The sequence below is a fragment of the Ambystoma mexicanum genome, chromosome 11 (genome assembly GCF_040938575.1).
Source record: "Ambystoma mexicanum isolate Mex_15411 chromosome 11, UKY_AmexF1_1, whole genome shotgun sequence".
NCBI classification, from domain to species: Eukaryota; Metazoa; Chordata; class Amphibia; order Caudata; family Ambystomatidae; genus Ambystoma; species Ambystoma mexicanum.
This window is the reverse complement of record NC_090934.1, coordinates 1,273,307,727-1,273,321,472: the sequence shown is the minus strand read 5'-3', so window position 1 is coordinate 1,273,321,472 and position 13,746 is coordinate 1,273,307,727. Positions and strand designations below refer to the sequence as shown.

The window sequence follows — 13,746 nt, the reverse complement described above, 5'->3', positions numbered from 1 at the left end:
AACCTGAGCCATAGTGTGTCATCCTGTCTACGGGAGCCGCCTTCCTCTGTGCTGTCCAACATGGAGAGGAGAGCTGACTCTGTCATCTTGATCCTTTGTTATAACGCTGACTTTCCTTTGCATACACATTCCCCTTTACACACTTTCTGTATAAGAGATAGGAAAGGCCTAAAATAAATAGCTGTATTTTTGTAACTGTCTAAATTGAATTATTGCGTGCTATATTGTGCGGACTCATTGAGGGCCCATAACCCCACTTGCGCTCTCTTGGGACTTAGCCTTGACTGCTCTCCATTGCTACCTTGATTGGGTTTTGGCTAATCTCTGAGTTCCCCTGCTCACTATAAGTAGGGTGGCCTCTTAAAGTCTGTCCACCAGGCCAGATTCTAGAAGTCGATCTTCACAGCTGTCAACCCGAAAAAAACATGATCAAGGTGTTTGCTAAGATTTAATGCATCTGATATAGTTGTTTTTGGGTTTACAGGGGATTTGGGTGCTTTGTGTGTAGTTGAAGTATGTCACTTCAAGTACACATCATAACAAAACAGTATTTCGTCAGGCATTAATTACTTATGATTGATCAACGTGGGCAAAATATTTTACTTATCTAGTTTAACAAGAAAATGAATAGTGTGAAGTCATGCAGAGATCACAAACCAAAGCATTACATTTGTGTTCTATTTCTCATTAAACATGTAGGTGCTGTTTCTCTTTTGTGCAGGCATGTATTCAAATGAATAAAACTTTCATACTCTCATAGACTTGAGATTCCCACCTACAGCCAAAACACGTTTTGATTTGTTTGCTAGAATGTGCTAAGAAAATCAATATTGAATTTATATTGTTTCTTCTATTTGTCAGTGACATGTATGTTTTACATTTGGTCTTAAGTGGTTTTGTTTTGCCTATCTATGGCTGCCATGTAGTCCCGTCACCCTTCCATGGCGGCCATCGAAAAAAGTTAACAAAAAGGTGGCCACCAGGGAACGGGGAGAAGAGACTACATGTAGTCCCTTCTCCCTTTCCATGGAATCCAGGATGCGGCTGCAACCTGCCCAACAAAGGCTTTGTCAGGCTAGTAACGAACCAGTGAGGGCCTATGAGCTTGCTTGTTACAAGCTCATTGTCCCTCGCTGGATACTAATAAAGTATAAGAAGAAAGGCCTAACTTTCCCTATTGCTATACAAGTGTTCCCTGTCTATATAAATAACTAAGGTGCTAGTCAGTCGTCAGCAAGTGGTCAAAATGAGAAAGTCTGCTGTCCAAAAAAACGAATTCTAACTGAGCCTACCATTATGCTAACAAAATAAAGTCAGGAGAATGTCCCTTTTCTCCTGATTTGTCTTTCCTTGCAATGTTTCTCCTTTGCTCCAGACGTATTAGTAAGATAACTTCAAATAGTCTCTTGTCACCTGTACACGTTCGTGTAACTCTTTCACACATTCTTTGGGCTTTCCGTCCTCTTCAGGGATTTTCTTAGCAATTCCTTTTAACTGTTTTATCCTTTGATCCACACTGTGCCTTTGGCACTTCTGTAATACATACTTTCGTAGACTGGATATGCCTTCTTAGTAGTTAATTATCCCCCTCTCCTGAGTAGGGTTGTCTTGTATATCTCTTCCCTTATAGGCTTCACTTGTCATTACTTCATAGAGGTCTCTTTCTCTCATTAGATTATTCTCTCTCTCTCTGATTTCATCCCCCCTTTCCAGGGTATTTGTGCCCACTCTTAATGCTCTTTTCTCACTCGTATTGTGATTCTTTCTCACATTAATATTCTGTTTAATCAACTTTAGCGTCTCGTCAATTTCACTGGGATGAGTTTCTCTTGTTACATAATGAGTCTACATAATGAGTCCCCGGCGGCCTCCCGGGTCTCCCACTCTCCCTTTGCCTTGAATCTTTAGGGGAATATATCTGGAACCTCGACTCGCTCTGGTTCTCTTCGGCTGTTCTAGTTCTTTACGTTCTCGCTCTCTCCGGCGTGCCGTTCGCAGTCTGCTCCCTCTGTGCAGACTTGTACCACTGCGGGTAAGTGGGCAGTTTGCTGATTTTTCAGCGTAAGAGTTTTGGCATTGTTGGACGGGTGCCCTACCCACCACAAAGTCATTGTGGTCACGCCACCAATGGGATTTAGGTTTGCTTCTCCTCTGCTTCCCTTTCCCTACCAGCGCTGGGCTTCCAGCATTTTTCTCTCGCTCTCAGAGCAAATCTGAAAGTTGTGAGCTCTGCGGCTCTCCTTAGCTTTGCCTCTCTCAAGTGTGATGCCATCAGGGGGCTTCTCCTGCTGACGTGTGCGTCTTTCTACTGCACCTCGTCTCGGCCTGTTCTCAGTCTCTAGCCTCCTCGTCTCCGTTAAATGAAGGTCTCCTTTTAAAGAGATGGATCTTCTTTCTTGTTTGTAACAGGGTATTTTTTGTTTTATCTTCAGCCAAGTCTCTCTGAATTGTATACTGTCCTTCACATAGGATAATCACATGTACACCACCATGGGGAATGAGTTGGAGAGTTCCTCACAGGAACGGGGGGCCTTGTCCCATAAGGGGGAGTCTCTCCCATTGAGGTCCCACTTGCCCAGACCCATAGGGAAGGTCTTTTATTTATTTATTGTTTATTTATAGGGAACAAGGGAATACAATAATAATTCTTAGGCCTTGAAGATTCCGAATGATCTGAACAGAGAAAGAAAACTAGAATACCAGGCCCGACGACATTTTTCCTAAGTGCATGAAGTGTTATAGTTGCGGCCAAGCTTGGGAGGGGGAGACGAGAAACGGCAGGGTGGGAAGCAAGCTCACCTCCCTACCCTCAAAGGGGGAGGCTCGAATTCCCTTGATGTGTCACACCACCCATTGACTGCCATGACCATGCTAATCCCTATGATCGTTCCCACCCAGTTCCTGCCCCTCGCCGCCAAAAACCCCTCCTCATGGGAACTCTTTAAGCTTGCTTTTTTCAAGCCTTACCATCAAACATTGCACTCAAAGTGCCTTCTAGTGTTTTTTCAAAGCAGTTTTCTGAGATTTAATTACTTTATTGGAGTTGTAAACCCACTACTGGTGTAATAAAAATGTCTTAACCAGGTCTGCGTTCAGCCACTCGATTTATAAGCCTTATGCATGCCCTTCGCAGAAGTCTTGTTAAAAAGAAGCATTGGCAAAGCCAACCGTTTTGGCTTGTGTAGAAGTATTAGACATCTGCCACGCACTGCTATTAGATGCCCAGGTACTCTCACCATTTTGCCCCTTGTACCTTCAATAGCTAGCTGCCTTGCCCATGCCTACAGAAAAGCTCAAACTGTTGGCATTGCCAGTGGTTGTTTGATTGTGCTGCTCACTTGACTATTGTATTTAACGTTTTAGGAATTGATTGACTTCATGCTTTTCACGATTTTAGAGCAGGTGCACACTGGCCCATAATAACTAGTTTATCTTTTAAGTATGCCTTCAATGTTTGCATCCATGCTTCAGTGTATTGTATGGCACTGTTTACTCGGTTAAAACATTCTTTGTTTTTGTCTTTATTTTTAATTTTTAAAATATTTGGTTCATGAAACTTGGTCCTTGGTTTCATGTGGCCTTATCCAGTATTTAGTTCCAGTTGCCAATATTATAGCACCATATCCGTTAGGGTTTGTAATGTTGTGGTGCATTGCAATTCTGATCAACTCTCCATATGAAATACCATGAAGAATGTTCTTAGATTGGCACTTTAGCATTCAGGATTGCATTGATCACTGACGTTTTCGACCGTTTTGGCTGGAAGGTGCTAGTTTTGATGTTCTGAGTACTAAAAAGTGATATTTTCGTCATTTTGTCATTGGTAATTTTATCCTGAAGGTATAATAATGTATCCAATGAGCATGTTGGTTTGTTGTATGAATACTTTCTTTCCGGATAATAATAAAGTCATCAGTGTGGCATCCCCCAAGGTACAGCATGGTTGTATTGTGCAAGTATCGCCTGGCATGCATATTCCAGTTCACATTGCCCCATGCATAGGTTGGGGCATACTTGGCACCCTTGGCAATGCTTCTCATCTGTTTGTTTTTGTCAAGTTGACCTCTATAAATCACTTGCATTGAGACCAAGTTGCTGCGAATGAACCGTTTTAATTTCCAGAGACAGAAATGTACATCCGATGCAGTGAGAGGGACCAGCGCTCTAATCCACATCTGTTGCTGCTGTGATGGGCTTGTTCTGCGTGAGCCAACTGCAAGATATATATATAACGTGACTTTGAGGCATCTTCCTTTGTCAGTACATCCCACGCCTGCACACACTTTTCCTTCCTCATGGAGCTTCTTCGGCGTTGCTTTTGGGTGATGGGGTATTAAATTCAATTCCGGGCTGTGTTCCATTCACGTCACATCTGGTGGGCAAGCTGCATATGTGAGCTCTAGCACCTGACAGTCGTGGGAGCAGAACATGCATGTTTTGTTCTCTGAAAGACTCCGAGGTGGCAGAATAAAATACAGTTCTACTGTGCCATATTATGTTAAATTCATGACGAAATAAAAAACAATAACACACTGCAATGACAAAAGACACAATTGTCTTTATGTTGAATTGCTAGAGAAAGAAAAGGTGGATGTGGGTAAATCAAAAGGGAAGGCGGGAATGAGAGCTGTATCTTTAGTGTTTGGTTTAGCCATTGCGTACGAAAAGAAAGCCATCGGAGGAAAGCAGAGTAAAGGTTAGTGGGGTATATTGGGGGAAAGAAGGTGCCGCCCAATTTACAAAAAAGGGGATAAACCCCATCGGTTGGTGGGGATGGTGGAAACATGTGCACCCTTTTTTCAATAACATGAACAACATATTCCGCACCTAATTATGGGCACAATGGGTTTGTGGTTCATATTGTAGCTGAGAGGGAGATTGCGCAAACGTGTTGTTTATTGCTATGCCAAAATAAGCGTTGCTGTTTCTGATTGCTGAGCTAACAAATATGGACATGAACATGCAGCCGGGCGCCCGAATGGAAATATTGCACCTGTAAGGATTTCTCAGCTCTCTTCTGCTGCATCTTTGTGAATTTGCTGCAGGTTTCCGTGCTGCGGGAAAGCCTACCCTTGCGATCTCTGCCACGACAAAGCTCAGAACCATGAGATGGAGCTGGCCAACAGAATGATCTGCGGCTATTGTGCCAAGGAGCAGGTATTGTTTCTTTCCATCATGGCTGCTCTCTCAGCCTTTTCATCTGATGTAACTTGGTTGTCCATTATATTTGTCCTGCACATATAATCTGTGCTAAGAAGAGGGAGTTTGGGTGTGAACATTACATTTCCAAATATTGATTTAGCTTCCATTGTCTCTGCTGGGAAATCCCTGACATTAACTCAAAAGTGTGTTGTTTTTGTCGTTTGTTCACCCTACCAATGATTTAGTAGCAAAATGTATGACTCCCTATGAACGCCAAAACAAGAGATAACCACTGACAAGTTTCCTGGTCTGCCTCCATTCAAGAATTGCATTCATAACTTTTTGAGAGACTCGCTGCAAACAGGCCAAGATGCAAGTCCCTTGCTCCTATTCCTAGGAAGTCAAGCTGTATCTTACTCTGACCTATTAAGGCCAACATCTGAGGTTGCTGGTATTCCTATGTATTGGGGGCACGGCCAAGCAATTCAGGCTGGACTGCTCCCATTGGTGGCAGGACAAGACTGATGGCCTATAACTTGTGCCCTTTTACAATATCAGATGAGATTAAGAAGGAATAGGTGGTAGCTGCTAAGTGTGCCTTTGGAGTATTCAATGCTTTCTAGCTCTCACTTTTGGTGTTTGATGAAGAGATGATTTATATAGCACACAGGTACAAAATGAATTGTTTGTAGATCATTCATTAAGCAATAGAAGCCGAGGAGGGGGCATTACCAGTGAATTAATGTCCCTGGGCATCAGTTAACGTGAGCCCTGGGGCATAACCTCACATGTAAAGCCCCGCCCAACGAGGGTTATATTGCTATTAGTACCCTGGCATGTTGTATCGGGGTACTAATAGTGTTTTTATCTTGAGTTGAGAAACATTTTTGCCGTTTCTCAGCTCGAGATAAAAAATACTGAAAAAGATGGATGCCATGGATCGGGGAGAACAGGGAGTCCCTTCGCCCTTTCCATGATGGCCATTGCCAAATCGGGGAAGAGGAAGCACAAAGTAAGTGGGGTGGGGGTTTGTTAATGTGGAAAAGGGGGGTCAGGGTAAGGGCAGGGGATGCAGGGGGAGAGCACAATTACCTTCATGCCGGCGAGGGAAGATGGCAGCCTCCCACTCCGAAGAGGCTCAGAGTGGGGCTCTGTGCCACCTCATTGGCTCGGAGGCTGCCACACCCCCCTCGCCAGATTCTAATTAACGAAAGAACATTCCTGGTTGAGAAATACAAAGATTTGTATTCCCTCTCACTAGCGTGACTTGACACATCTGCAGTATTGATGGACAAAGGCACTGGCTTATCACATCTGGTAGATTAGTGAAGTCTACGCCTATGCCTGATTCCTTGGCGTTGTTCCGCTTGTGCCTGATTCCCTGGCGCTTAAGGCTTGCAAAATGTGGATGTATGTGTTAATGCCAAATCAAATTCATCCTTGCCTTGCTCGCCTACAAATGCTTCGATAGTCAGCCGTCCAGCTCCATGTTTCTTGTAAATCTTGTAAAGAAGCGTACAGTACTGCTGGAGCCAGTACTGTAAACTACTTTTTTGTTCCTGGTTTCTTTATGAACTCCCCGTTTCTTGGAATGTTGAGCTGTACCAGGGGTCTGCAACCTTTTGCCCTCCACTAGCGGCCCTCTTTTTCCGATCCACCAGAGCTCCTGGATACCATGCAAATGAAAACAGTGCGTGGTATAAATCCCAGTAGCAAAACGTAACCTGTTTTGGACTACGCCTCCCATCAGCCATAGACTGCAAGCCAAAGGTTACACACAGCTCAGACAGAAATGTTGGTCGAGTTTCCAGAATATGCTAATAAGAAGTCATTGGGACGGACATTTTTAGGAATGTGCGTATAAAGGTAGAGGCTTGAAGGCTTATTTGTAAAAAGTAACACAAAGAGCTGTGAACATATAATTATAATTGTTCTTTTATAAGGTTGTGCTTAATACCAGAGAGGTTTCTAAGCGTGAGTGGAGAGGTTTCTAAGCTGAGACCGGGATTCGAATCTGTGTTGCTATGCGTTGTCTTGCTTCCAAGACACACGTCTTGTCCCTGAGCTATCCTCCCGGCCTAATGACCCATATGGCCTTTTGTAAGATATAGTTATGGTTAAATGGTTTGCAATCCTTCCGGGTCCACTCTATTCTGTTACCTAACTTAATTTTACTTGTAGTGATAAACATATATCATCAGTAGTTTCTTCAGCTTCCCAGGGTTTCCGAAAACATCCTGTTTCTGTCATACTTTTTCACGTATTTTTTATTTTTTTTATTTTATTGTTTTGGGCGCGGACCTAGCTAGAGAGCAGTGGGGTGCTATACAGATTGTGGGTAGCCAGCATTTGGGCTGATACCACTTAATAGTGTGAGTAGGGGTCTGTGCGTTGGTTTTTGTGTCCATTGGAACTAGTCCTTTCTCAGGTGTTGTTGAAAAAGCCATGTTTTTAGAGATTTGCGAAATTGGAGAATTCTGGAGGCTTTAGGAGCCGATAAAACATACGTTTCACTTTATAAGTTTTAAAGTTTGTTACAAAAGGTCTTGTGTTCACACTTCATATTCCTGTCTTGCCAGGGTTTTTAAATATAAAGATATAAAGTAGTCTCTTAATATCCGTCTTGGAATGTATATTAGTGAAAATAAATAACCACTGGCATATAACGCGCACTCCTAGTTCCCTGGTGTAAGGGTGTTTTTACAGGTAAAGGTGGCAGGCCCTCGTGTATCTTAATTAAGGCTAGCAGGCACGTTTGCAATATCTTAATACCCGGTTTTACTTTTTAAATGCATATTTTACTGCTGTAAACCTGTTTTGTATTGGATTTAATTGTTGGACTGTCATAGCTGTAGCTGCTGATCAATAAAACCGAAATTAATTGATTTCTATCCTGGTGGTTACTGTGTGTCCATTTCCCACTACATGCAGATCTACTGCCAGTGTCAGAAACACAGTTCACACAAAGCCTGTAGAGTGGAACACCTACCATTTCAGCCCATTCACGGTGAATCAGTGCCGTAGGTTCCGGCTAAACATTGCAGTTTGGCCATGCGCATAGCCCTGAGAGCTGGGAACCCTCAAAAGCAAAACGCACATTACTAGTGCAGGAATCCTCATGCGTACGCTGCTCGCTAGCAGACCCTCCACAGTCCATTCTAGTGGAGTTATACCATGCCCGAGTGTGGCCCGAATGCTCACTCACTCTTCTATAGACCTGTTCATCCCTCACCTCAGGACACACCTCACCAACGTCTTCCAACGCATATATATATATATATATATACTCTTAGTGCCACTGTGCCAAAGCTCCTTCTCAAAACACCAAGGTTTAGCAGTAATGACTAGCACCAGATGAGCAACATTTGCAATAGGAAGTCACCAGTCCACCAATAACCTCTGTGTCATTTGAGTCTAGGGGCTTCTGCATGCAGCGCGGTATTGTGAGGGAACGCCCTGCATCACAACCCTCATAGCAAATACTATGCTACGTTTGGGCTGCCTTGAACAGAAACACAAAAACATTGTTCTGTTCATTAAGCTGATAGAAAACACATGCTTCTTCGACTTTTGGCAAATGTACAACTATCCCCATCGATTATGTCTAATATGGTTTTGCAAAGACGCCCCTCCCTCCCCCTTCTATTGATCCTGCTCCAAGATGGCTTCCATGTGTCCGTCCCATTGATAACCCAAACATTATTGCTTTCTTCTCCAGCCATACAGCAATGTAAAACCATGCATTTCGTGCGGAAGTATGATGACCAGAGCTAACCAATCAAGCCACTGGGAAGGAGGCCAAGGATGTAGGAATAAGATCAAAATGTGCAGGTAAGCGAATAGCAGTACGCGTGATACATCAGTCTTATTTCAATCGCAGATCAACTGTTTTTAAATTCCTGCCCTTTCACGATATTTTCACAACTGGCCACTCAATGTAGGTTTTAGGTGTCCAGATTTCTGAGCCATGCCTTGTGGAGATGTGCAGTTTACCTTGTATCTACCCTCCACACCCCCCATGATAAACCGTATATTGACACGCGGCTGCTCCCGAGAGATGCTGTTTCTCCTACACTTGAGGACAGGAGCAGACCTCTCCTCAGAGATGCTTAGCTCCAGACTCTGTGTGCGGTGGCCTTGGTTGGTGCCGGGGTCAGTCATGCATGCACCACACCTGCAGCATGCTTAAACTACATAGAACATAGAACTCAGGCTTGGCTCTTCTGCTGGAATATACCCAATGCCCAAGCAAATTTCAAAGTGGTACGTTTCATCATGACCAAAATACCAAAAAATGACAAAATGCGGTAAAGGGTTAAAAGGGGCCTGGATGGGGATGGGGTGGGTTTATAAGGATAGAAAAACAGGGAATTTTGGGGCTGGGGAGGGGCAAATTAAAAAAGAAATCAGTGTTTTTCAGAATTTTGGTCACAATGAAATGTACCACTCTGAAATTTGGTAATATCACATATAACATATTTGATACAATCCTATTCTCTATATTTGTTCCCAACTTGATATTTATTGCTGCCCATTGACGCTAGAAGCAAATGTTTGCGTGGATTTGATGCTTCCGCATTTCCAGTGTGCACGAACAAACCTGCCATGCATGTTAGCACGCATCCAACCAGCCTACAAAATGGCGTGGATAGATGTAGAAACTGGCCGTCCTCTTCACTCTTTAACACTAATGCCAAGCCCGGCTTCCAGTAGGGCTGCACCTCCACAGTGTTTTTCATGGGGTTGAGCCTGAGAGAAGATTGCATCATCAGTTGTGTTCTTCCTGGCCTCTGTACTAGATCTACTGACAAGCTTCTGAAGTGGTTTGTGCTCCAGTCACATTAGACTTCATGTGTGTTCTTTGTCATTTGCAGGAAGGACAAACAGAAATATGCAAGTTCTTCCAAGACTATATCGCGCAGGTCGGTTAACCTCCAGAAGAAGTGAAGACAAGTCAGCCACAAACAGATGATAGTGTGTTTCAAAATTGAAAGAGAACACACAAGAGCTGCTCAGGTGCACAAGCAGTAATCTTAGGTGAACCAGGCATTAACTGGTATTAAGTGGCTATCTTTAGGAGCTCAAGGTACACAAATAGAATGAGGACCCTTAGTCTAAAAGGGCTCTTTAAATGGGGGTGGAGATGCTGATTGCAATGGGGGCCACTGGATAGTGATGAATTATCACCACTCGGAGATGAAATGCGCTTCGAAAAGTATGGGTCTGATCAGTACTATACCTGTATAGTATACCTGTATACCTGTACTATAATCTTCTTTTCAGGGGGCAGAGTTCTCTTACCCAGTTGTCTCCTATATCCCTCGATGGTCCTCCTAGCAAAGGAATGAGGGGGAAGTAACAGGACATTTGAAGCTTTGGACTTCGGCACTCTGCCACTTTGGGGCCAGTGGAGATGTAACCACACCCTCCACTGTTCTTTATTGTGCTGGTTAACTACCGGAGCAAACACCCTACATTTCCCCAGTGTCACTCTGCAAGTAAGGTCCTACTCGTAATTGCGCATTATTGGCTCCCACCAATGAAAAACACCAGTCGCTAGGCATCGCAGAATGTCTTCACAAATCAAACTGCAAATCAAATGGTGTTTTTATTCTAACATCATCTGCTCCGTTTAGTGGTGGGGGATATTGAAAACGCTGGCATCGGATCATCATTTGCCACTTAATGAGAGGTGAAATGTATATTTTGCATAAGCCTCATGCACTTATTATGCAAACCAGCATCCTATGTTAAGTAATCTGTAGAGGGTGGGTGAGGGGGAGGGGAGGTACGTTTCTCAGGGGACCGTACATGATCTGATCTGGTCTGGTACAAAAGAAAATCTCAATTTTCCGAGGGGTGATATTTCATATAGTCCTTCAAACTGTGCACACAAAATAATATGTTGATGGTATAAAAGGCTTTCCAATAAACGATCAAAATAACATGTATCATAAGCTTAAAACGGATTAAAGAGGGGCATGCGGACGTGGCAGACTTATCGGTACCAAGTAAAAGGTCAGTAGTAAAGTTGCGGGTAGGGGTAGTGGGGATAGGAGCAAAAATCCCTCTGTTTGAAAGTGTTTAGGATTTATTTTACTATTGCCATGTGTGATGGAATTTATTCTTGGATAGACAGCGTACAACAGCCGTGGCGCAAACATCCCCTAAAACGGCCCATTTCCATGAAACAGTGATAACCACAATTCCTGTGAATAAAAATGCCATGAATCCTATGCATAAATACTTAAAGTAAGCAAAGTTATTTTTACGTGCACAAGATCAACTTTTTGGCAGTTTCCACTGGCTTGTTTGTGACTTAGTGTGGCTTGTCCCCTCCTGGCTATAGCAGGACTGGAAGGATGCAGGGATATGTGTGTGCTCTTCAGCTGGTGGCGACCTTTCAATACCTCCCACACTGAGATTGCATCTGTTCCATATCCTTCGAAGTAAAGCTCCCCTGCAATTGGTTGATTTCATTTTTCTCTTGGGAAGCTGGCCAAGGCGAGGCACTTTTATTTTATTTTAAATAACTAGGTGGTGGGTTGCAAAAGGAAGAACATTTGCATGTCAGCAAAAATTGACACGAGTGGACGTAGAAGACATTATCTGAGCGCCACGATTTGGAGATCTGAGGCACCTGCCTGCCCTGCAGCATTATCCTTAGGTTAGCTGTGATGAATGGTGCACGCGATTGTATCCCCATCTATCTACTGCCTAAGCAGGACAAGATGATACCCCTCCTAACTGAAAAGAGTTATTGACCTTGTAATTGCAACCAAGAATTAAATATTGGTAATCATTGGTGATCAGTAGGGTTTGCCAAAGTTTGGATCTGTCCCCTCACACTAGTAGGGACATGCCAATAAAAGGGGTTGTGACTTGGTGTGTGTTGCCTGTGGCTCCTACATGGGTTTTCATAGAATAGCACTCCCCTAGCCACACTTTTACTTTGGTTCGTTATCTTTCACTTTTAGAAGAGGGCACACTCATCTTCTGCTGCTCATCGTTTGGAAATATCTAGTTGGCATTTGTCATTGTGCTTTACTTTCTGATAACTCGCATGCTTTCATTTTGGGTATTTTCTCGTTGGCATCATAGTTTTTAGGTCAATGTTTGGCACCAAAATATCCCTTCTGTTAATTTATTCTGCTGTGGGATTCCAGACAGAACAGCAGAGCTTAACAGAAAGGAATTAGGAACCAAAGAAGACTCGCAAACTACAAACAGTGCATGACTAATCATATCTATGATGCCATGTATGCAGTTGCCAGTGATGTCAACTTTTCCAAGACCATAAAACACCACTATGCACTCTATTGTCTCCTGTTTTCAATCCCACCCGAATCTTCTGTCCTGGCCTGGCCATCGGTGGGTGTCCACTTGAGGTCAACGGTGTTCAAGTGCCTTATTTGTGCTCCATAGGCGTCTGTGGTCATTGAATTGGAGGGTTAAAAGTGATCTTGGAAAAGTCACTCAAAACAAAACAGTGAATATTCGTCAAAGGTGACTTTCTTAGAACAGGGTAATACATTACGTAATATTCTATTAGGCTGCCTGTGTTATCCAAGCTGCTTTCTTCTGTTAACTTCAGGCCACTTGAGACTGCCACAAGGGTTTTGTATTGGGATTGCATTATAGGAGAGGTGATATTGGCCAATGTTTGCTTCCAATGCACATTTTTAGTACTGATGAACAGTGCTGCTATTGCATCAATATATATTCAATCAATGTCGTATGCAACATTGACTTTTCTTCACTTACTCTAGTGGATCTCGGAGGACGACTCCTTGAACGGTTGGAATGGTAGATTTTCCTACTATGCCACCGCAAGTAAATATTATTTTTTTGTCCAAAATTCTCTACCAAAATCTATCTATATTATATAAGCCACTATTTAAAGTTTATTGGCGGTTTAGCTTTGATAAAGGGCAGCAGGGGTTAAATTGCTGAGGTTCTGGTCCGGAATCCCAGATAAAGGCTGGGTTGGTATTGGAGCATCAGTGCTCCAAAGTTTAATATTAATAAAGGGGCCTTCATTTTGCTTTGATTTTAAAAAGCACTTTGCATATTGTTGATTTTAGCAACCAAAAATGATGCTGCTGTATAATTTAAAAACGTCTTACAAAGTACTGTTTGAAAGGCATATAAATAAATAAGAATTCAATAAAAAATGATTTATCTTAATTTCATACTATGCTTCTGTTTGCTTGAAGTGGAATCTTGTGGGGTCCAAAGAAAAGTAGCGCTCAAAGTTTGATTGGAACTGCATTTTTGGAAATGGTGTTCTTGTTTTATAGTCAGATTGTGTTTATTTGTCCATGAACTAGGTGCTCCGCAGTTGTGTTGGGAAGGAGCTAGTGCCTTCCTTCCTTCCCAAGCACTTTAGAATTAGGCAAGGCTTCTTTTGACTGTTTATAGGCACTACAAAGAGACCGGGGGGTGGTAATTAAACAAAGGTAGTATTTAAATATAAGGTGTAAATAACTATTAGCTGAATACATTTGTAAATGTTATTTAATTTAGTTTTAAAATCTCAAAGCACGGTAGGAGTCAAAAATACTCCCCCGTCCCTTCCTTTTCCAGAAAGAATTTGGCCTGCAC

General features: G+C 42.9%; 1 protein-coding gene across 4 annotated transcripts in view; it reads left to right on the top strand.

Moving 5' to 3' along the window:
* LOC138504325 (uncharacterized) overlaps positions 1-13,334 on the top strand; it is a 319,698-nt gene extending 306,364 nt beyond the window's left edge. For all 4 annotated transcript variants that reach the window (XM_069624745.1, XM_069624746.1, XM_069624743.1 and 1 more), the window contains 3 exons: positions 5,046-5,157; positions 8,861-8,973; positions 10,017-13,334. In XM_069624745.1, coding sequence (XP_069480846.1) covers positions 5,046-5,157; positions 8,861-8,973; positions 10,017-10,089 — 298 coding nt within the window. In that variant the 3' untranslated portion in view covers positions 10,090-13,334. The remainder of the gene's footprint in view (positions 1-5,045; positions 5,158-8,860; positions 8,974-10,016) is intronic.
* The last annotated feature ends 412 nt before the right edge of the window (positions 13,335-13,746 follow it).